This window comes from Budorcas taxicolor, chromosome 5 (assembly GCF_023091745.1).
Source record: "Budorcas taxicolor isolate Tak-1 chromosome 5, Takin1.1, whole genome shotgun sequence".
Taxonomy (NCBI): Eukaryota; Metazoa; Chordata; class Mammalia; order Artiodactyla; family Bovidae; genus Budorcas; species Budorcas taxicolor.
The window spans coordinates 12,058,866-12,082,635 of NC_068914.1; the positions used below are offsets into that span (position 1 = coordinate 12,058,866).

The window sequence follows — 23,770 nt, forward strand, 5'->3', positions numbered from 1 at the left end:
CTTATGCACATCTGGGCCCTGCTCTGCTGCCCATCAGTCTCTGACGTCTGGTTCCTGGTGTTTAACAGTAAGTCAGCGGCCTCTTCCTCATGCCTCTGGGGATGCAGTTGTTCTTACCACTCTTGCTGAGAACTGGTTTCCAGACCATTGCCAGTCTTCCTGCCCTCCTGGACGGCCTTCAGCTCCATAATGTTCTTGTCCAGGACTGACTGTGGTACTACAGGCGACGTCTCGCCTTCATCCCGTTCTAGAATTTTGTTAGATTTAAACTTCCTCCTCCCTCATGTTTCCGATGGCAGTGAGGTGCCCATTGCTGGGAGATGGGAGCCAAGGACATGCATTGTTCTCTGGACAGGGGCCTGGACTCGAAAGCCTCTGATAAGATTCCTTCCTTCTGCCCAGCCACACTGCCATCTCCTCCAGGGCAGGACCGTAGAAACTTCCTTTGGTAGTGTTCTAGGAGCTGATCAGTTTTCTTGGCTTGGTTCCCCGTTTCATTAAGTCCTGTGCGGAAAATTGTACTGACAACGTATAGTCTCAGTCACAGTCTTTGATCCCAAGAAAATTTAATAACCAGCATTTTTACACCATGGCGCCTCTGTTATGTGAAGTTAATATGAAGAAAAGTTCATTACAGAAAGGTGAAATGTAGAAAAAGAAGCAAAATGGTAATCCAGCTCAGCTAAAGATGGCCCTGTTCACACCTTGGTAAACTCTTCCATCTCCTCTTTTCTGTATATGTACATCTTTGCCCAAATTAGGTCACATTGTAAACATACCTATCTCGTTTATCAATATTTTGTGAGCACCTTTCATGGCATAAGCCACATTTTTGTGTCTTCATTTTTTTTTCTTTAAATGGCTTCATAGTTTTCTGCATATGAATGTACCGTGATTTTATCTGGCCAGTAACCTTTCAGGTTGTTAGCAGCTGTTACAATTAAGATCTGCTTTAGTGAACATCCTTATAGCTAAATCTTTGTGTTAATTTCTAAAATCATACCCTTTGGAAAAAGTAAGTGGAATTATTGGCTTAAATTATTGGAATAAAAGTCATGCACGTTTTTAGGGCTCTTGCAGTTTAGCATATTATCAGAAGCCGTTGTCATCACTTGTACATATTGTCAGTTAAGCGGTTAGAGCAGGGCTCCCCAACTCCTGGGCCATGGGCCAGTACTGGTCAGAGGCCTATTAGGAACCGGGCGCATGAGAGGTGAGCGGCAGGCAAGTGAAGCTTCATCTGCTGCTCTGCATCACTGGCAATACTGCCTGAACCATCTCCCCCTTCCCCCTGCCGTGGAAAAATTATCTTCCACAAAATCAGTTCCTGGTGCCAAGAAGACTGGGTACTACTGCGTAAGGGGGCATGAAGTAAACCTTTGCCTAAGCTGTGGAAAAAAAGCTAAGCTCTCTCTCTGCTCTTCCCTCCTTTCCATAGGAAAACTTGAATCCCTTAGTAGTTTTGAATTTATTTAAACGAATCCCAGCTGAAGACATCCCTCTACTTCTGATGAATCCGGAAGCTGGAAAGCCCTCCGATTTGATCCTCACACGACTCTTGGTGCCCCCTTTGTGTATCAGACCCTCTGTCGTGAGCGATTTGAAGTCTGGCACCAATGAAGACGATCTGACGATGAAGTTGACAGAGATCATTTTCCTGAATGACGTCATTAAAAAGGTCAGCACTTCCCATTAGCGTTTGCAGACTCCAGGTTTTGGAGTATATCCATGCGCACGGAAGCGTCTGATGGAGAAAGTGAAATTGACCAGGCTTGCCTCTGCTCATTCTTAGCATCGGATATCTGGAGCTAAGACCCAGATGATCATGGAGGACTGGGACTTCCTGCAGCTGCAGTGCGCCCTCTACGTCAACAGCGAGCTCTCAGGCATTCCCCTCAACATGGCACCCAAGAAGTGGACCAGAGGCTTCGTCCAGCGCCTGAAGGGAAAGCAGGGTACGTGTCCACCTACCTGTGCAGAAGGCAGTCTGCTGCCTTTGGTTCGTTTGGGGGAATGTATGTCCAGCTTATCTCGTTGGCGATCACAGTCTTTCCTTGGCCTTTCTGGTCGCGTTGCTCCCAAACAGCACACATTGTGCCCTGGAGACTTACGATATTTTTATTTATTTAGGTCGATTCAGAGGCAATCTCTCAGGAAAGAGAGTGGATTTTTCTGGTAGAACAGTCATCTCACCTGACCCCAACCTCCGAATTGATGAGGTAGCTGTGCCAGTTCACGTGGCCAAAATTCTAACATTTCCTGAGAAGGTAAGTACATTGAATTGCTCAGTATTTTGTCTGAATCCAGTGTTTTATGTTATGTTCTGAGATTCCAAACAGTCTGAACAGTGGGAAACCCCCAGTAACCCACCCAGCCCACAGTGTGGTGTGTGTGTGTGTGTGTGTTTTTCCAGTTTGATTCACACGTGTGTCACCATGTATAACATCTGCAACATCGACACAGTTGTGTCTGCCTTTATATTTAAATACTCAGTTATACGTTAAACATTCATGCCTACTTTTTTTCCGTCTTTTGATATTTTTCTGTGCTAGTTTGTACCTCGTGCCTTAAATAACTAAATGATAAACATCCACACCCAATTGATTTTCTTGGGATGAGTTAAAACATTAGAATTTTTAAAACATTAGAATCATTTTTAAAACATTAGAATCACTGACTCAAAGACTGAATGTTAAAAAGCTGTTGATATATAACCAGAAAGGCTGTACCACTTTACACTGAGTTCATATTCGTCGTGAGTGTAAGCTGGTATTTACAGTATTTTCTTTTTTTAACTGAGGTGTAGATAATTGAAAGGCCTGATAACAGGAAGATATTGATTGGCTTTGACTTTGCTCTTGAAATTCATAATCAGCCCATAATTAGGTGCTTCTGGTAAAGCTTGTATAAAAAGTCTGCTTGGTTGGGACTTCCCTGGTGGTCCATTGGTTAAGAATCCGCCTTCTAATGCAGGGGACACAGGTTCAGTTCCTGGTCAGGCAGCTAAGATCCCACATGCTGCAAGGCAGCTAACCCTGTACACCCTTCAAGGAAGAGCTGCAGCAGAGAGCCAGTGCAGTCAGAATTTAAAAAAAAAAAAAATAGTGTCCTTGGATGAGTTCAAGTTCCTTCTCTGAGACGGTGCCCCGCAAGATTGTTGTCGAGGAGGCCGCAGGGCACGGTGGAGCAGTCCAGGACCTGCTGTTCTGCCGTTAACAGCTTTTCAACCGTAGAAGCCCACGGTCAGTCACTGCAGGTGAAGCTGCCACCTGTGTTTAGGATCACAGAATATGCTGAAAGGTCCCCGCAGATCAGTCCAGCCCAGTCGTTTTATCAGTAGAGAAAACAAAGGTCAGTCACGGACCTGGCCCTGTCACCCAGCAAGTGAGTGGCCAAACTCAGACGTGAACCGTTGTCCTTACAGCGAAGACCTTGGCAGCAGCGTGCCGCAGGTACCTCTCTTCTCCTAGAATTGCACAGGGGGTTCAGTTATGCTTTTTTTCCTCCTGGTCCCCACAAGTGGCATGTGGGATCTTAGTTCCCTGACCAGCGATCATACCCATTCCCCTTGCAGTGGAAGTTGCAGAGTCCTATGCAACGGACCACCAGGAAAATCCCCTGGAATCACTTAAAGAAAGTGGAGACTGAGACTCAGTTCAGTGCAGCATGCTGGCACGTCGAGACCTAACAGCGCCTCATTCTGTTTTATGTTGTGGTCCTCCAGGTGAACAAAGCAAACATCAACTTTTTGAGGAAACTGGTTCGAAATGGCCCTGAAGTTCACCCAGGAGCCAATTTCATTCAGCAGAGACACACACAGATGAAAAGGTAATGCTTTCCCCGTGTGGTTGGATGTAATTATCTCCTCGTGACCAAGTTCACTGTTGCCGTACTCAGCCACAGAAGGCAGTCCAAAGTACGATTATCGTGATATTTTAACATGTGGAAAACACCTGTTTAAATTGCAGTTAGCCGAGGTACGTTTTGTTTCCTCTGCTGGTTCTTTGACTGTGTGCACAGTGTTCATTTATTCTATAGCATTTAATGTTTAGGTAGACATAATGCATTGGGATGTGAAAGCAGATCATTTTCTGGGTCACCTGGATGCTCTGGGGTTGCCTCAGTGCACTCATGACCCTGGAGGCGCACATTTTGCCAGTTCTGGCTTTTCACAGTGACATGAGCTGATCACCAGTGGTTTTCGTCTCGTGAAATTCAAACATCACCAGGGCCCTGTGTGAGAAGCTAGTTTATTACTCAGTTTCTGTGACTCTGAGACATACTTTTATCATAGTTGGACATTTCTAAAATTAAGAGGTGTCATACAATCAATTCGTTAATAGTTTACAGACTTCCCTGGTGGTCCATTGCTTAGGGCTTGGCCCTTTCACTCCCGGGGGCCGGGGTTTAATTCCTGTTTGGGGAACTAGGATCCCACAGGCCGCTTGGCATGGCCAAAAAATAAAGTTACAAAAACAATTTTGTTGTTGTTAATGGTAGTTTAATCCACAGTAGAGGGAGGCACCTTAAATTCAGTGAAACATGGTCGTTTTAGAGACCAAATCTTGCTATGAAGAGGGAGAAACTTGCTGAGGAAACTTTGTTCTCACAGGTTATGTCCATTATTGTATGTTAAGGTTTCTGAAATACGGAAACAGAGAAAAGATGGCCCAGGAGCTCAAGTTCGGGGACATTGTGGAGAGGCACCTCATAGATGGAGACGTGGTCCTATTCAACCGGCAGCCCTCGCTGCACAAATTGAGCATCATGGCACACCTGGTGAGCAGGGGACAGGCGCTCATATCTGCTGGGCGGGACTTTGCTGTGTGTGCCAGGCTGAGACTCCAGACATCTAAAATTCAAATTGCCAGCAGTCTCAAATTTTTATAACTTTTGGTTCTCCTCTTCCATTTTAGTTTGAGTGAAACTCTTCAATTTCAAGCTTCCCTTCGATGTTTTCAATATTTATAACATACTATTCACACAACAGTGAAACGGGAACTAATTGAAAATTAGTATGAAAGTGATTACTGTGATTTCACTTGCAAACAACGTAGATGCATATCTGTGTGTGCACAAAATTATGCAAAATAGACATGGCATGAAATTGACTTGATTTAAAGCAGCATATTCACTACGAAACGAAAATGCTTACAGGATTTTCCTTTGCAGTTGTCCTCCAGCTAAGACCTGTATGCGCATTTTTTGGAGCAGTTTACTTTGCAACAGCAGCAGTTTCCTTTTCTGGAGATTTCAAATGGAAACAAGATGCAGCTTCAATTTGTTAAATATTCATAAATTCTCCTATATGAAAAAACCATTAAATCCCTGAGCATTTGCAAACAGGCTCCTAAGGTAGTGTTTTTCTAGGTTGATTTTTTTTTTTTCCAGTAGTTTATGGAAGCATTGCATCAATCTTTTTGCTCAATGGCAGAAATACCAAAGATACATTTTATGATTATGGAGCTCTAGGAGGTGAACAAAAAGCCTTCCCTTTCTGGAAACTTGGCCCATTTAACATAGAAATATTTTTATTTGAAAACTTTCAAATATGTACAAAAGTAGAAAGAGTACTGTGATGATCTCACATATTCCCATCCTTTGTATTCAGTAATTTTCAAGATTTTGCCACACTGGTTTTCTCTCTCCCTTTTTCCTTTGATGAAACCAGATGCCATGTCTTTTTTTCCATGTATATTCAGCCTAGCTACAGTGCCATTATCACACCTCATCAAAATGAAGCCATTCCCTGGTGTCGTCTAGTACCCGGCCATAGTCAGATTGCCCTATGTGTCTCAAAAATCTTTTTGCAGCTAGTTTGTTCAAAGTGAGATCTAAAATCTACACATTTAATTGATCCCTGTCTTAAGCCCCTATTAATCTAGTATAGTCCTCCCTCCTCCTCTTAATTTCCGTGTCATGTTTGAAAAAACAGGTCCTTTGTCCTAAAGGACGCTGCACATTCGTTATTTGTCTGCCTCTGTGTGGCAGTAAGGGTTCCTTCATGCTTCATTGTTTTCCTGTACACTAAAAATAAACTCTCAAACCATAATCAGATTCAAATAGAACTTTTTTGGCAATGATAACTTATAGGTGGTGCTGGCTACTTCCTCTTGCCGTATTTCAGGAGGTATACGCTGGCTGGCTGGCTGTCTTAGCCATGTGAAGAAGGTGAGGGAGTCAGATGCCTCGGCGTGGTGCCTTCCTTGCAAAGTTCCTTATCAGAGACTCTTGATAATCCCTGGGACTGCAAAGAGGTCAAACCAGTCAATCCTAAAGGAAATTAGTCCTGAATATTTATTGGAGGGACTGATGGAATACTTTGGCTACCTGATGCAAAGAACTAACTCATTGGAAAAGACCCTGATGCTGGGAAAGATTAAAGGCAGAAGAGGATGAGATGGTTGGATGGTATCACTGATTCAATGGACATGAGTTTGAGCAAGCTCCAGGAGTTGGTGATGGACAGGGAAGCCTGACATGCTATAGTCCATGGGGTTGCAAAGAGTCGGACACAACTGAGCAACTGAACTGAACTGAACTAATGACCTCATCCATACCAGAACATACTAGGAATTTTCTTCCTTAATGTAAAGTGTCCAGTTCTGCAAGAAGCCTTTTTTTTAAAATAATGCAACTCAGAAGCTTTTGAATAAATGACATTTTTCCTGATTTGCTTTGTTTTGTATTCCACAGGCCAGGGTCAAGCCCCACCGGACTTTCAGATTTAATGAGTGTGTCTGTACACCCTACAATGCGGATTTTGATGGAGATGAAATGAACCTTCATCTTCCTCAAACAGAAGAAGCTAAAGCAGAAGCCCTTGTTCTCATGGGGGTAAGTAGGGTGGCGCAGCCCAACTCCTGAGAAAAAGCTCCTTAAAAGGAGGAGAAGGGAAACAAGTCTTGTTTGAAAGCACCCCATGGTATATAAGGGAGTTATTTTCTCTCATAGGTGGGGAGTTGAATGGACTGGGTATCTGCTGACCTGTAATGTCGGTTCCTAGGAGAATATATACACATGAGCACTAGTTATGAAAAGCGAAGACGTGTGTGTCAGAAGCTTGACTGTTGGATATCATGGTCCGTTATACTTCAGATAAAGGATTTGAGCAGATGGACCTTTTTTTCCCCCCTTTTGGCTGTGCCAAGCGGCTGCTTACAGGATCTTAGTTCCCCGACCAGGGATTGAACCCACACCCTCAGCAGTGAAAGCACAGAGTGCTAACCACTGGACCACCAGGGAGTTCCCGAGCAAATGCACCTTGATGTACAGAACCTTCTTTAAATTGAGTGCTTATGCAGTGAACAACTAGTGCCTGTTTTTGCCAGTGTAGGCACTCATTACATTTTGATGATTAATAAATGCTGTTATTCGAACTTAGTGTCTCAACCAAGAGAAACTTGACCATCCTGCCATTATTGTAACTAGTGTGGAATTGATAGACTTCAAAGATAACGCCGTGCTACTCATCATTCATAGAAGGAAATTTTCTTTGGAGGAAAGCATTATAATTACACTAACGTCTTTTGCCCAAAGAGTTCTTTATAAGAATGCAGAACAGCTCCACACAGTATTTAAACATAGGGACCTCTGAGGTCAGTCTTGCTGGTATTTTTTTCCTCTCCCTTTGACGGATGAAGGCACTAGATGTTAGTGACAAAGCTGCAAGTTAAGAACCCCAGCTTCCAGTTCACAGCCCCGCCTTCCTGCTGCTCTGCATTTATCCATAACCATTAAGCGTGTTTGCGGTGAAGAATCTTGGGGCCGCATCATGCATCCAGGCATGGCTAACTCACTGTGTTCCTTTTTCCTGCTAACTCACTGTGTTCCTTTTTCCTGCAGACTAAAGCAAACCTTGTTACACCAAGAAATGGAGAACCGCTAATTGCTGCTATTCAGGATTTTCTGACAGGTGGGTTTTGTGGAATTTACTTGAAAAGAGACTTTGGAACATGAGGATTCTCTTTCACATGTTCACGTGACCACTTGAAAAGCTGTGTGATTCTGTTGTTTGTTTACTGAGTTAATGAACCACACACGAGATATTTTTTACTTTTCTAAGTGCTGGGGACATGGCAACAAGTAAAACAAAGTCCCTTTTCTTGTGGAGCGTGGATTCTCGTTGGAAGAGAAAACCAAGAAGCAGCTGTGTTTTACCTCACTCTTTTAGTGATAGTCCATCTGTATTTTTAAAGTTGAAACCTCGTGATTTTTCTCACAATTTCATTCCTTTCCTTCGTTTTGTGTTCTTTCTTAACATCCTCAGGTGCCTATCTCCTCACTCTTAAGGACACTTTCTTTGACCGAGCCAAAGCTTGTCAGATCATCGCTTCAATACTGGTGGGCAAGGATGAGAAAATTAAAGTTCGTCTCCCACCCCCTACAATACTAAAGGTTTGTGCAGGAGCTGTGACTGTGTCTGTGTGGATGCACCGGTGGTCTGGTGTACACCCGCTGGTGCCGAGTAGGCTTGTGACCGCTGTACCATCTTGCCTCATTGGTGGGAAGGGCAGGTGAGACCAGGCTGGGCCGGCTGATGCTCTGGCTTCTCTCCTCCTCCAGCCTGTCACCCTGTGGACGGGAAAGCAGATCTTCAGTGTCATCCTCAGACCCAGCAATGACAATCCAGTGAGGGCCAACCTCCGAACCAAGGGCAAGCAGTACTGTGGCAGAGGAGAGGACCTCTGCATCAATGACTCCTGTGAGTGAGAGCGGCAGGTTGGGGCCAGCAGCTCCCTTCACTTTGCCAGTAACTCACGTGTTTCTCTAAGGCCTTAGGCAGGAAGCTTGTTCTTCAGGGAAATGCAGCTGGTGTTTCTCCAAAAGGTAGAGGTCATGTGGACACATGACCAGCCCAGCGGTTAGAGTGTTCTTCTCCACATGTTTTGTCTCCGGTGACTTGTTTCTACCAATTAATGCAAATTCTTTTCTTCTTTTTCCGTTACTGGTTTGTGTGTGTGTGTGTTTTGCTATACAAGGGTCTCATTATTTAAGGCTTATAATTTATTATTTTATGTCCCAAAATGTGTTCATTGTCTAAAAGTATGACTGAAAGTATAAGTAAGTGGGTTTCCCAAGTGGCTCAGTAGTAAAGAATCTGCTTGCCAATTCAGGAGACGCAGGAAACAGGTTGAAATTTCTGGGTCAGAAAGATCTCCAGGAGGAAGAAATGGCAACCCACTCAGTAGTCTTGCCTGGAAAATCCCATGGCCAGAGGAGCCCAGGGGCCTATGGTTCATTGGGTCGCCCAGAGTCGAACACACATGAGCGACGGAGCACACATCCATGGCTATAAAGTATACTGAAAAGGCTAATGTTTCTACCTGCCTCACCTGGTCAGTGGGTGTTTTGATCACATGTAGATCAGGTGTAAGAGTGCTGTGTTGTGCTAGTCATGCAGTCGTGTCTGACTCTTTGCGACCCTATGGACTGTAGCCCATCAGGCTCCCCTGTCCATGGGATTCTCCTGGCAAGAATACTGGAGTGGGTTGCCATTTCCTTCTCCAAGGAGTCCTCCTGACCCAGGGACCGAACCTGTGGCTCTAGTCGCCTGCATTGGCAGGCAAGCTCTTGACCACTAACGCCACCTGGGAAGCCCCAGGTGTAACAGTGAGAACATTTAAATATGAGTCTCTGAGTCCCCTAGACTGATGAGCCCAAGAGTGTGTTCCCCACACCTATGCCATTCAGGCAGCATTTACTTTCTGGGTCTCAGGCTGCTAACAGACGGTTCCCCAGCAGACTGCTTTGAGTAACACTGATTTAAGAAGGCCTTTGCTAGCAAGGCTTTGTGATGAGAGGTGGATCTGCAGGCCTCTATACTGATGACTGAACTGCAAAGACTCTCTGAAGGTCAAGAATTCTCTGCTGTCTCATGATGAATAAATGTTTTGAAGAGCACTGATTTTTTTTCTTCACCCCCACCCCAGGTTTACAACCATTCTTTCATAAATGTACTCCCTGGTCTTTACTGTATTTTGGGCTCTTGTTTTATATTGTGTTTTTGTTTCTAGATAACAAATTTCATTTTGTTGTTGAGGCTTTTCACAATGGTGCCACTGCTAGCTTTCAATGTCTTAGTGAATAACAAAGTGCTTTATAAACAACACTTTGTTGTACATGATTGAATTGGTGCTCAAAACGTCTCCATGACATAAAGATGGCAAGAGCTTGATACTGTCATCCACAGATCACAGATAAAGATGATGAGAGTCAACTAATACCTTTCAGAGTCAGGACTATAGGGTAACGAACTAGATCGTTCCTGCTTTTCAAAAGTTCCTGGATTTCTCCTTTTCCCCCCTCAAAAAGAAATTTTTTAGAGAGCATTTCTATTTGCTCTGCTCTAACCTTAAAAAAAACCACTGCAGTGTTCTTGCCTGGAGAATCCCAGGGATGTGGGGAGCCTGGTGGGCTGCCGTCTATGGGGTCGCACAGAGTCAGACACGACTGAAGTGACTTAGCAGTAGCAGCAACCTTAAAAAAAAAAAGCAGATTTTCTCAACTGCCTTAAATTCATTTTGGAATGAAACAAAGTAACAGATAATCATTTGTGTGAGTCCATAATCTTTTCCTTCCAGACGTCACAATCCAGAACAGCGAGCTGATGAGTGGCAGCATGGACAAAGGAACGCTGGGGTCAGGATCCAAGAACAACATTTTTTACATTTTGCTCCGAGACTGGGGGCAGAATGAAGCTGCCGATGCGATGTCACGGCTTGCCAGGCTGGCTCCCGTCTACTTGTGTGAGTGTCTTAGCGTCCTTGTTTTATTGCTATAGGTTATTGATGTTTTAGGGGGTTCTTTTACTATTTCATCCCCCTGCCCCAAACACATAGAAACACAAAGAAAAGGATACTTGTTCCAGGCTAAGCCATTTATGCTTTTCTTAATGAAATAAACCTGATGCTGACAAGTTTGACTGCAGATTCGAATTTGCTTTTCAGTTCTCTTCACAAAAGCTGTAGTAGCTCCCTAATGCCCATGGCATACATGGGTTGTTACATAAAGGGCCTTCATGGGCTCCTTCCAAGGTAGGCTGTGCAGAACTGTCACCCTCTGGTTCTTCCACAGTTCAGCCCTACCAGCTGACTCAGTAATTCCCTACTGTCGTACACTAGGCCAGGAGGTTTTCTTTGCATGCCCCAGAATATCTTTAGTCTACTCTTGTACTCGGCTCTTTGGCTGAGTGTAGAATTCTAGACTGAATATTATTTCCCTGAGAATTTTGAAGGTATTACTCTACTTTGCTCTTTGAGAGTTGCTGTAAAATGTATTTCCCTTCTTATTCCCAACTTTTTGTATTTGAATTGTCTTTCTTTAAATTGCAGTATCCAGTTTTTGGGTAATCCAGTTTAGTTTACCTAGTTATATACATGTATGCATTCTTTTTTTAAAATATTCTTTTCCATTGTGGTTTTTTTACAGGATATTGAATATAAGTCCCTGAGCTATACTTTAGGACCTTGTTTACCCTGAATTGTCTTTTTATTCCGGAAGCTTTGAGAATCCTCTTTGTTTCTGGCATTCTGGAAGTTCACAGTGATGCAGCCTTGGGATGTTTATCATTCATTGTGCTGAGCGCTCTGCAGGCTCTCTCAGTCTGCAACATGTGTCCTTCGGTTCTGGAAATTTTCTTGTACTTTTTCTGATCATAGCCTCTCTTTTACTTTCTCTGTTCTTGCTTTTTGGAATTTCTGTTAATTGTCTGGTAGGGTTCTTGGAGTGATTCTCTAATTTTCTCTTTTTCCCTGTTGTCCATGTATTTGTTTCTGGATTCATTTTTCTTTTTAACACTGTCTCTGTTTTGTTTTTTTGTGTGTTTTTTTTTTAATTTTTCAGTATCATATATTTAATTTCCAGCCATAGTTCTTTTCCCTCTGTTTCCTTCTTGTGTTTCTTCTCTTTTTAAGACTTCCTATTCTTGATGCTCATATACCTCTTGTACAGCACTCTGTTTCCCGTAGGGGCAAGGGCTTGAGGCCTCTTTTTATAGACAGACCTCAGAGACATTGCAGGTTTGGTTTTAGACCACCATGATGAAGCATATATAACATATAATCAAGCAACTGATGAATGTGTTGGCTTCCCAGTGCATAAAAAACTTGTTTGCACTATAGTCTTATTAAGTGTGCAATAGAATTGTGTGTTAACATGTTGTTGTTCAGTCGCTAAGCTGGGTCTGACTCTTTGTGACTCATGGACTGTAGCACGCCAGGCTTCCCTGTGTTTCCCAGAGTTTACTCAGATTCTTGTCCATTGAATCGGTGATACTATCTAACTATCTCATCCTCTGCCACCCTCTTCTTCTTTTGCCTTCAGTTTTTCCCAGCATCAGGGTCTCTTCCAATGAGTCGGCTCTTCATATCAGGTGACCAAAGTATTGGAGCTTCCGCTTTAGTATCAATCCTTCCAGTGAATGTTCAGGATTGATTTCCTTTAGGCCTGACTCGTTTGATCTCCTTGCAGTCCACTGGACTCTGAAGAGTCTTCTCCAATACCAGTTTGAAGGCATCAGTTCTTCAGTGCTCAGCCTTCTTTATGATCCAACACTCACATCCATACATGACTACTAGAAAAACCATCGTTTTGATTATACAGACATTTGTCAGCAAAGTGATGTCTTTGCTTTTTAATATGTTGTCTAGGTTTGTCATAGCTTTTCTTGCAAGGAGCAGGTGTCTTAATTTCATGGCTGCAGTCGCCATCCACGGTGATTCTGGATCCAAGAAAATAAAATCTGTCACAGTTTTCACTTTTCCCCATCTATTTGCCATGAAATGATGGGATCAGATGCAATGATCTTAGTGTCTTACATGTACACACCTTAATAAAAAAAAGACTTTATTGCTGAAAAATGCTAATCATTTGAGCCTTCAGTGAATCATAATAACAACAGCCCAGAGCATCATAAAAATATAATAATGAAAGTGTTTAAAATATTGTGAGAATTACTGAAATTCATCGTAGAGACACAAAGTGAGCAAATACCATTGGAAAAATTGTGCTTTTAGACTTGTTCAAATAGAAGGTTGCCACAAACCTTCTGGTTTTAAAGAAATACACTATCTGTGAAGCACAGTAAAAAAAGGTGTACCTATACAAACTTTCCACCCGGCTTTCTCCATTTGCAGCTCGTACATTGCCTCCAGCAGAACATGAGGATTTGTTTCTGAGGCTTTCAGACTCGGTGTCCCTCCATTCCACAGCCACTTACCAGCATCCCCTTCCCCACCCTGTTAATCCAGTTGCTCCTCACCTGCCCACTTGCTACAGGTGTTAGGGTTAGGATTATTGACGGTGTATAGTTCCATCAAAGGTAGAGTTCGCAGTTGCTTCTTTTCCTCTGTTTTGGAATGATTTCTGAAAAAGAATTGGAGCAGAGAGGTGTCTGGGATGCTGAGTGCCATCCGTCCAGTAGCCCACTTTCTACAACTGGCTCTCTCAGTCTCTGTTTCCTGTTCAGTGGCTGTCTGCTTTATAATATAGTTGGGACATCCCTGTGCTCCATACCAGGTTGTGAGCTCTCTGAAAGGAGTTAGTGAGTCTTGGTCATCTTTGTGTAACAACCCAGGGACCGGTACAGTAAGTTTTTGTTTCACTGGCCTGCAGCAAGTTCTCTGAAGGTATAAACTTGTTTCTGCATAACAGGTTGACTAACATCAATGGTTCTCTCTTCCGGCTCTCCCTGCCAACCCTTCTGCAGCTAACCGTGGATTCTCAATCGGGATTGGTGACGTCACACCTGGCCAAGGGCTGCTGAAGGCCAAGCATGAGTTACTGAACGCTGGCTACAAAAAATGCGATGAGTACATCGAAGCCCTGAACACAGGCAAGCTGCAGCAGCAGCCCGGCTGCACCGCCGAGGAGACTCTGGAGGTGAGTCTGGCTCTCTGGGTCAGGTTAGCAGCCAGTGGCACTGTAGGCCCTGAAGAGAAGCGACAGGTGAGTGGAGAGGAAAGGCAGTGGCTTCAGCCTGTCTCTGAGCTGCGCAGCTCGTGTGTGTTCTAATGATGGGGGGCCTCCCATCAAATCTGTTCCATCCGTTCCAGGTGGTGAACAGCTATCTGTCCATTTGGCCACACGGGGCTGCTCTTGTTCCGTCGCCACACTTGGGCCCCTTCTGTCGCTAGTACTTCAGTGCTTTTGCCCTATTACCAGCATCCTGTGACCAGACTGACACCACAGCTGTGAAAGGATGCTCTTTGAGAGACGTGGTTAAGTCGCGTTTGAGAGTCACAGTCCAGTCTGTTGCACGTTCCAGTCATGTTCCAGTCTGGAGCTAAGTTAGCTGAGAGCTGGGCCTGCAGGGGTCAGAGTCAGAACGGCCTGAGAGTCCCGCATTTTCCCTGAAGCAGCCTGCCTTAGCACTCTGACTGCACCAGGGCCCTGTCTGACTCTCTTCTGCCTCCCAGTAGCCTGGCGCTCAGGGCTTCAACTCAACTAAGCAGGGAAGAAAGGATTTTTGAACAATGAAAACAATTTGTTCTAATTTTATTTGTGTATCTCTTGGCTGCGCTGGGCCTTGGTGGGTGCGTGTGGGCTCTCTCTAGTTGCAGTGAGCAAGGGCTGCTCTTCACTGTGGTGCACGAGCTTCTCACTGCAGTGACTTCTCGTCGCAGAGCACAGGGCTCCAGGGCGCGCGGGCTTCAGTCACTGCAGCACGTGGACTCAGGAGTTGCGGCTCCTGGGCGCGAGAGCACGGGCTCAATAGTGGGGGACACGGGCTTAGTTGCTCCCAGGCATGTGGGATCTTCCCAGACCAGGGACCAAACCCGTGTCTTTCTGCATTGGCCGGCAGATGCTTTACTACTGAGCCACCAGGGAAAACCCAATAAGAAATTTTCTGATGAACTTTTTAAAGCAAAAAGAAAGCAGAGTTGTGTGAGGCATTCACAGTTAGCTCATTCTTAATGTAAGTCTTAAAGAAAAACAGAAAGAGAGAGAAATCGGGGGTTTCTCACCTAGACGATCACTTGAGGCCTCAGCTGCACTCCTCTTTAGTGGAAGTGTGATTCCCAGCTGACTGAGCATCATAGGTTGTGGGTTGAGGGATGGCAATCTAGATGAGCCCATGGACTAGAGTATTGCTGTTGAGTCGCCTAATCACCTGCCCAGTTGGTGGGAATTCAAGGGTGTGCTTGGCAGAGACAAATTTTAGAAACAGTACACGCCACTCTCTTCTAGTATGTGTTACATAATGTCATATAAGGTACAAAATGTTATACATGTGTATACAGTATACACAAGCATGTGTATATACAGTAATATATATAATATACATAGAGACACCGCTATGTAGGGTATATACACAAAGCTGCATGTATTCTACCTCATTTGCCATTTAAATATTTTTCTGAGATTTTGTTACTAACCATTTTTTGCTTACACGGAGAAGGCAATGGCACCCCACTCCAGTACTCTTGCCTGGAAAATCCCACGGACAGAGGAGCTTGGTGGACTGCAATTCATGGGGTCGCTAAGAGTCAGACATGACTGAGCAATTTCCCTTTCACTTTTCACTTTCACGCATTGGAGAAGGAAATGGCAACCCACTCCAGTGTTCTTTCCTGGAGAATCCCAGGAACTGGGGAGCCTGGTGGGCTGCCATCAGTGGGGTCGCATAGAGTTGGACACGACTGAAGCGGCTTAGCAGCAGCATTTTTTCCTTACACACTGATTATGAAACCCGTGGGACTTCCCAAGGGGCGCTAGTGGTAAAGAATCTGCCTGCCAGTGCAGGAGACATAAGAGACATGAGTTCTATCCCTGGGTCAGGAAGATCCCCTGGAGAAAGCCATGGCAACCCTCTCCAGTATTCTTGCCTGGAGAATCCCATGGCCAGAGGAACCTGGCAGGCTACAGTCCATAGGGCCGCTAAGAGTAGGACACAACTGAAGTGACTTACCACGTGGAAAATGTCAGTCTGCAGAGATAGGACATCTTGGTCTTCTAAGGTCTGAAACCTTTTATCTGCTGGAAATCTGACATCTCGCTCGAATTCTTCACATTCTCTTAAATGTCACGTTGAGCGTCGGTAATCACATAGGCACCATGCATCTCTCTTTCTCCCGCCAGGCTTTGATCCTGAAGGAGCTGTCTGTGATCCGTGACCACGCAGGTAGCGCCTGCCTCCGGGAGCTCGATAAGAGCAACAGCCCCCTCACCATGGCTCTGTGTGGCTCCAAAGGTGAGCACCTCCTCTGGCCACTGCTGCCTCTTCCTTCCATGCAGGCTGGCTGGGTGTGCTCTGGAAAATGTGCATCCGAACTTCAGGCCTAGAATTCCCTGGTCGTTCGTCCAGTGGTTAGGACTCAGTGCTTTCACTGCCCAGGCCCAGGTTCAATCCCTGGTCAGGGAAAAGTCCAACTCCTTTGAAGAAACTTGTTTATCATATGTGTGGATTTCTGAGTTTGAGGGTGCTTTGAGTAAACTTGGTCTTATTTTTTTTGAAGAAAGAAAGAAGAGCCAGGGATTATGTTCGATGATAATTAAATACACTTAAATTTTATGGTTAGCCAGGACCTGAAAGTGTTAGGTTTCATGATACTGCACTCAAATTCAGAACCCCGAGCTTTGCAAACTTCCTGTTTTAACAAATTTTCAACAGAATAAAGTCCAGTCTCTTTAGCCTTGCTGTCCTTCACCCCATAGTCTCCTCCCTGCCCCTGGTGCATACCCCACACTCCTGTCCTGTGTCTCTGCTTCCTACTCTCTGACCCACTTTGGAACTCCTCCCCCGTGTCCTCTATGTGGAAGTCATAATCTTCTCCAAGAGTCCAGCTGGTTAATGCTGCCTTCTCGAATACTCCCCTGGAAGTCTCTCCTCCAGCCCCAGAGTGCTCATTCGCCCCTGAGCTCTAGCCCTGCCTGGCCTTCCTTGTGTTACTGACAGCTCTGTCCTTGCTGTTCTGGTTCTGTCCTTTACTGTCCCGGTTCTGTCCTTTACTGTCCCTGGAGTATGAACTTGTTGAGGATGGGGGCTGTACCGTGTTGTATTCCTGTCGTACCAACAGATCTGCTTGTACTTCAGTTACTGTGATTTTGGTAAATGAATGTTCCATTTCTGACCTGCTTCCCCAGGTTCCTTCATTAACATATCACAGATGATTGCCTGTGTGGGACAGCAAGCTATCAGTGGCTCTCGAGTGCCAGATGGCTTTGAAAACAGGTCCCTGCCTCACTTTGAAAAACACTCAAAGGTAAGCAGGAGTGGATCAAATACAACTTTGAAGGACAAGCTTCAGCAGCACGAAAGAATGACTGAAGCTCTGGGGCTGCCAATTAGGCGACTCCTGGAGCTGGTATAGAGGGTGAGGACCACTCAGGGTTATTCCCTCTGCAGCCCAAACTTGACTGAGTCCTGTAGAAGGAGCCTCATGAAACGCGGAGCTGTAAAACTTGGACCAGTGCCCTTTTGTACATTTTCTCTTTTAAGGAGGAGGATGTCAGTTTCCTACCCAACTTTATCTTAAGTAATCTGAATGTGTTGTTACCATTTGTGTGCATTCAACCTGTATACTTATTTTAGGGAACACTTATGTAAAAGTATAAAGATTTTTAAACAGTGAACATGTGAACCACAGTGAAACAACCAGGAAATTCCAGGCTCTCTCTGGAATTCCTAAACTGCCTGTAAATGACTTCTGAGTTCTGTTGGCCCTCGTGGTCTGGGCACTACTGTCAGCAGAGTGAGACAGACAGGCCTGTATTGGGGTTTTCTGAGATTCTGGGGTAGATAGCTATTAAATGAACAGTTGAGGAACTTAGAGCTGATTTGGTCACTTAGTAATTCTGGATGGAGTCAACTGTTAATCACACTAAAACACAGATGTCCCAGCTGCTCCTGGCCTGAGGAGCTGTAGGACTTAACGGCCAGCCCCTCCTGGGGAGAGGGACCTGCTGTACTGAAATTGACAGACACTGTCTGTATCAGGTGGCCCCAGGAACAACCTGGGCTCCCTGCCCAAGACCAGAATTTACTAGAGGTCAGGCAGCCAGCAAGTCACTGGAGTGGTACCTGACTGTGCTTCTATGGCTCAGAGTCAAAGCCTGACCAATTCAGAAGAAATGCCAAGGACATCTAGTGCCAGACTTTGGGGAGGATGGTACTTGCCTAGAAGTGCTTTTGAGTATGCCAGTTGCCCCTTAAGTGAAATGGGGCAAAAGGATTTTAGCCTATTCATCTGAGTTGTTCTCCAAGGAACACGAACCTGTCCAGATCAAAGGCCATTGGGCATTTCATAGGATGTTTTTTATATGTGGGGTTTTTTGTTTTTTTACAGTTTTTTTTCCTTTATCTTAATATTCACCCATTTAAAGTGTAGAATTCCAGCAGCTTCGTGTGTTCACAGAGTTGTGTGATCATCATCATAATCTAAATTTTAGGATATTTTCAACAGCCCAAAAATGAATCCCCATAAACTGTAGCAGCACACAGCTATGTTTTGGAAGTGGACAGGTCCGGCCTGCTGGCAGGTATCCTGGGAATAGTCGTTTCCTGGGAGAAGGCCAGGGTGCCCTCTAAACTGAGATCCATGACTGCCTGCCTGCTCTTGGAGTAGCAGCCCAAGCTTCGGTGTCCCTGTCCTGAGCCTCCTGGCTGGGAACTCCCTCTCCTTTTCTCTGGTAAGGATGGTTTGAACTAAATTATTTCTTCTTTAGGAAAGGGCATAAAACATGGGAGTGCATTGGCCAGGTATTTATAGTCTAAAGGTGAGGTATTTCCTGATTTGAATGGGTCTTGGAATTGGGGACCTTAAACTTTTATTTGTTAGATTTTTCTCTTTTTTTCCTACCTTTCTTTAGCTCCCAGCTGCCAAAGGCTTTGTGGCTAATAGCTTTTATTCTGGTTTGACACCAACTGAGTTTTTCTTCCACACAATGGCTGGCCGGGAAGGTCTGGTTGACACAGCCGTGAAGACAGCTGAAACAGGATATATGCAGGTAACCTGAAGAAATGTAGCCCATTAGCAGTGAAGCCGGACAGGTCTGCGGATCTTGACTGCTGAGTGTTTGCTTCTTTTCTACCTGACTTCTGATTTATTAAGTCTTGGCATTTAAAAGGAAAAACTAAGAGATGTAGATGCCCTAAAAATAAACAACACAAAAAAGTAAGGTATTAAAAAAAAAAAGTTCAGAATCAGTGTCTCCTTCGAATGGTGCAGACCAGGCTGGAAGCACATGTACCAAAGCCCCGCTGGAGGAGAACATGGGCCAGAAGTCCCCCGGCACGTCATCTCACTGAGCCACTATTTGCTAACACACGGAGATAGGCTAACAGTACCCACCTCCTGATTCCACACTGAGAGGCCTGTGCTCCCTGTGCAGAGGTTTATGGCATCTGTCATTAATGTCACTCTAAGGGACTCAGAGAACCTGTTCCACTGCCTGCAGGAGGGCTTGGGCACTTGGAGGGCTGACTCATTCTCCATTGTGTGTACAGCTGTAAGAGAGTAGTCTTCGGGGATAGGGCTGAGCTACGTGCTTTTTATGCCTGTGTTTCTGAGACTGCCACAGAGGTACATCCTAGACAGCAGAGAGGTGAGAGCACATCCTGCTTTGTGCTTCCATAAGACCACAAGCGAAGGATCTCTCTCCAGTCTCTAATTCTCATTTCTACCTTGTACTCCATAACCTACATTTTGTTTTTCATTTTGCGGTTGGTTTTGGTTTTGGTTTGTGTTTTTGATGATATTATCTGCTTACAGTACATGCTGAGGTTAACACTCCAAGTTGCTAGGCCATGAACTGCTGTGGTTTTGTGTCCCTTTTCTCCCCACCATGGACTGAGAAGCGCAGCCCTTGGCAAGCAGGGAAATGAGGACTGATAAACCAGAGATGAGTAATGAGTGAATGAGTAAGCCAGAATACACAAGGTTGATGAGAGCAAAATGGACTCGAGTCAGTACCCACCTATTTCCATAACCTCTCATCTGTCCCCTGTGTAGCATTATTGATAGTGCTTCCCTCTTAATCATCTTTTAATGGGAAATCGCCCTTTAGCTTCAGAGTGTGCTTTTGTCAGAAACCTAACAGACTCTGAAATGCTTTTAATACTCTTGCCTGAATGTCTGTTGACTTTATTTTTTGTCCTGTACCTTTCTGAAGTTGAGAGTATGACTTTCCCAGAGTGGCTTGTTAACCTGGAACAAATTACTTCTGGCATGAGGGATTTTTGTTTTGAAGTTGCCTGGAGGAAGATATCTTTCCCTTTAACTCATTGAACCCCTTCACCCCGCTGGCTGGAGGGTTCTGCTGGTGGAAGGTTCTCCCTAAGCAGGTTTGAGAAATGCCTGCTGCCTGCTGGTTCAAACACACTAGTCCTATTCTCTCTTCTTACCCATCCGTCCCAGAAGAGGGCCTGCACCGGATCCTCTGTAATTCATATTGAAGTCCACAGGGGTCCCGGCTTAAGTTGTGTTTAGAAATGCAAAGCAATTGCATTAGTTTAAACCTTAGGGAGACAGAGAGGGAAGGCAAAGCAGCCTGGGAAGGCAAAGCAGCCTAGGAAAACAGTGTTTGCTGAGTCCTTCGGGGGTGATGGGGTTTAAATTGCATGTATTCTAAAACATACTGGAGCATGGAGCATATTCTAAATCCCACTGCACAGGCTAGTGAGGCACTTGTGGGGCCATTCGTGAGGTCAGGAACTCTTTTTAAGGGATTTCTAATAAAATGTTTTTATGTGATTAAAAGCACTGGTAGCCTTGAAACTCAGTTGCAAATATCAACCTTCATGCACGTGACTAGTGCTCTCAAAGCACCTGAACTTTTATCTCCTCTCCTTCTCTTCCTCAGAGAAGGCTCGTCAAGTCCCTGGAAGATCTTTGTTCACAGTATGACCTGACAGTCCGCAGCTCTACGGGCGATATCATCCAGTTCATTTACGGGGGAGACGGCTTAGATCCTGCAGCCATGGAAGGAAAAGATGAGCCCTTAGAGTTTAAAAGGGTTCTGGACAACATCAAAGTAAGGTTGAGCATCATATCTGTGAGCGTTTGCAAGGACGTTTCCTTAGAGTGGGTGTGCCTTTGGCATAGCATACAGCTAACGCTGTCATATCTACCCAACCACTGCGATGGTGTTAGTCTGTTTTATTCGCTTTGCATAATTTTCCTCAGGTATTAAGGAAAGAGAGTTTCTCAAGTTCAAAGTCTAGTTCTTGGTAGTGAACCGGTGCCAGTGGAAGAGGCCTTGGTCTTCTTGCCAGTGTCTAGTAGAGTGCGATGGAGACCATGTAGACGTCATGGGTGGGGAGAAGCAGGCCTGTTTCTCATAGTTTTAACAGGGGATATAGTTTAGAGCAAGCTTTTTGAGAGGTAGCTGGACAGTGTTGATCTGAATTTAAATCTGGGTGCCCTTGAGCGATACTTAAATTTCACTTACAGGAATTTGCCCTACAGAAATGATCTAAATGTGCCAAGAATGTTCTTCCAGCATTGTTTATAGCAGATACAGGCCATCTGTGGAGGACAGGTCAAACATGGAATGGTCTGTCCACATGTTAGGCTGCAGTGTAACCATTAAAACTCTGAGGAAAAACCCATGAGCTTGGGGGTGGAGAGGTATTTTCACACTTGAAATTTTTTTTTTTTCATAACAGCAGTTTATGGTTTTAGTGCAAATCTGGGGTGGGGTGAAGGTTGGGAAGGAATGACACAATACCCACTGAATAGCCCACAAGCTGTTAGGTAAGGTGGAGTATCAGTTTATGCTGTTTTCACCTTCGTATTAAAGGTATGTGTTTTGAAAGACAAAAACATCACAGGTTGCTGAAAGCTCTGAGTGAGGTTGTATTGTCTCTTATAAACTCCTTCACTGAATACTGCCCCCTGCCCGCCTCCAAATCACACAGTTTTCTTTTGATATTCGAGGCAGTCTTCCCATGCCGGAGCGAGCCTGCTCTCAGTAAGAACGAGCTGCTCCTGAGCGCGGAGTCCATCATGAAGAAGAACGAGTTTCTCTGCTGCCAGGACAGCTTCCTGCAGGTGAGCTCTGCGGGGGCTGCGCACCCGGCTTGGCCGTCACCAAGGAATCATTCTCCAGGTGCCGACAGTGAAGTGTATAAGCTGGGGGTGTTTATGTAAGAGTGTTTCTCGTTAGAAGATTTAAGAGCGGCCCGGGCAGGAGAATCTCAGCAGTCAGCATAAAGAATTTATCTCATGTCTTTTTTAGTTTGTCTTTTGCACAAGTGTTTCTCTGGTAGAAGACAAGTGCTCTAGTTACGAGAACTGATTTTTTTTCTTTAAACCCTGTCCCTATCACCTCTGCCACCCAGTCTCTCATCCTGTAAGCCAACTCCTCCCTCTGTGGTTTTGAAACCCAGTAATTTGTAATAGTAAGAGCATTGTTTTAATGCCATTTATTGTGTTTTACACAATAAATGATGCAGTGGGGTTTGTTTAATACCATCATTATTTTAAATTGCTTTTTTCCTTGCCACAATATGGGTTAGAAATGTACAGTCATCCTTCCTTTTTCTTCCAGGGACCTGTTACCTTGACATCCTCTTGGTTTTTTAGTTTGTTTTTATTTCACAGACCTCCTCCTTTCTGTTGATAATCATGTTTATGATCAAAAGCAAAGGAATACAGGAATACATGGTTCCCTATGTACACTGATTGTGATTCAAATATAGCACAAAATATATCCCTTGAAGTATATAAAAGATAAAAAGAGTAAGACACTTAAATAAAGATATTTTAGGTAAAAGCTCTTCACTCTTTGACATGGTAAGATACAAAAGGTGAAAAAGAGATTCTTCCAGATTTTAACACATTTAAAATTAAGAGCCTGGCTAAGCTGAGTGCCTTCATTTTTTTTTCCTGCTTCACAATTTTTTTTTTTTTTTTTTTAAGTAACAAATGAGAGATATGATTTGGTTTTTCTCCATGACTGTATTCACTTATTTATGTTTCTGTTTCTCCTCGAAGACCTTAACTGAGACAGGCTATGAGAAATACAACGAGGTAACGTGCTTCCGTGCTGTGGCTGCCGAGCAGGGGGCATGGCTGCGCTGTGCAGTCTGCCAGCCCCAGGCGCTGCAGGGCGCTGTCCCGTCCGACTAGCAGGGCTTCCCCTTCGTCACTTGGCCCAGGCCCTTTCTTGTCTTGGATATGGTTTGACAGTGGTCCCCTGACCAGCAGCGCTTGTGGGTTCAGTGAGCACTTGTTCATGCATCCCGTCTCCATCTGTCACACGCCCCACAGATCCAGGGCCCCAGAGGTGGCGGAACACGTCCTCACCCTCCAGTCAGTCAGTCTGAGATCAGGTTTGCCGAGGGATTCCAAAATTCACTGACCAGAACAGATTCATCTGAGCCGAGAAAACCTTGTCCTGCTGTGGTGTCAGAGCTGGGGAGGCAGAGAGAACTCCCGGGTGGCGCTGAGCCCCAGCCCTGCCAGAAGCCGAGAGCCAGGCTCACACACACGCTGCGGGCTGAGTGCGAGCAGTAGCTGCTGGTCAGCCGTGTGATTAACAGCCTGCCAGTTGCTGTGTTCTGAGTGCCCTTGGGATGCATGGGTTGGTCCTGCTAAGTTCTTAGTAGCTTATCTCAGTTTCCTCTTCCAAAAAGGGAGCTTTTTTCCTTTTAACCTAACTTCCAAAATACCTGCCATAACTCTTGGGTGAGGGAACTCATTCCTTTTAGCAAAGCCACTCCCAGAAGCATGTCCACGTGGGTGGCAGCTGAAAGCTGTCCTTTGCACCAGAATGGGGGAATGGTGTGAGGTGTGTGCACTTGACTGCTCGTATGTACCGACTTCCT

At 44.8% G+C, this 23,770-nt stretch overlaps 1 protein-coding gene across 2 annotated transcripts in view; it reads left to right on the forward strand.

The window, feature by feature from the left end:
- POLR3A (RNA polymerase III subunit A) overlaps positions 1-23,770 on the forward strand; it is a 45,060-nt gene that overhangs the window by 9,379 nt on the left and 11,911 nt on the right. Inside the window, exons 6-22 of one of the 2 annotated variants that reach the window (XM_052639455.1) lie at positions 1,439-1,678; positions 1,793-1,955; positions 2,131-2,267; positions 3,725-3,828; positions 4,638-4,779; positions 6,697-6,837; positions 7,846-7,915; positions 8,270-8,397; positions 8,566-8,704; positions 10,584-10,748; positions 13,709-13,881; positions 16,081-16,192; positions 17,086-17,204; positions 18,811-18,948; positions 20,803-20,973; positions 21,879-21,992; positions 22,938-22,973. In XM_052639455.1, the coding sequence (XP_052495415.1) occupies positions 1,439-1,678; positions 1,793-1,955; positions 2,131-2,267; positions 3,725-3,828; positions 4,638-4,779; positions 6,697-6,837; positions 7,846-7,915; positions 8,270-8,397; positions 8,566-8,704; positions 10,584-10,748; positions 13,709-13,881; positions 16,081-16,192; positions 17,086-17,204; positions 18,811-18,948; positions 20,803-20,973; positions 21,879-21,992; positions 22,938-22,973 (2,292 nt within the window). The remainder of the gene's footprint in view (positions 1-1,438; positions 1,679-1,792; positions 1,956-2,130; positions 2,268-3,724; positions 3,829-4,637; positions 4,780-6,696; positions 6,838-7,845; positions 7,916-8,269; positions 8,398-8,565; positions 8,705-10,583; positions 10,749-13,708; positions 13,882-16,080; positions 16,193-17,085; positions 17,205-18,810; positions 18,949-20,802; positions 20,974-21,878; positions 21,993-22,937; positions 22,974-23,770) is intronic. The other variant, XM_052639457.1, reaches the window with a different exon arrangement.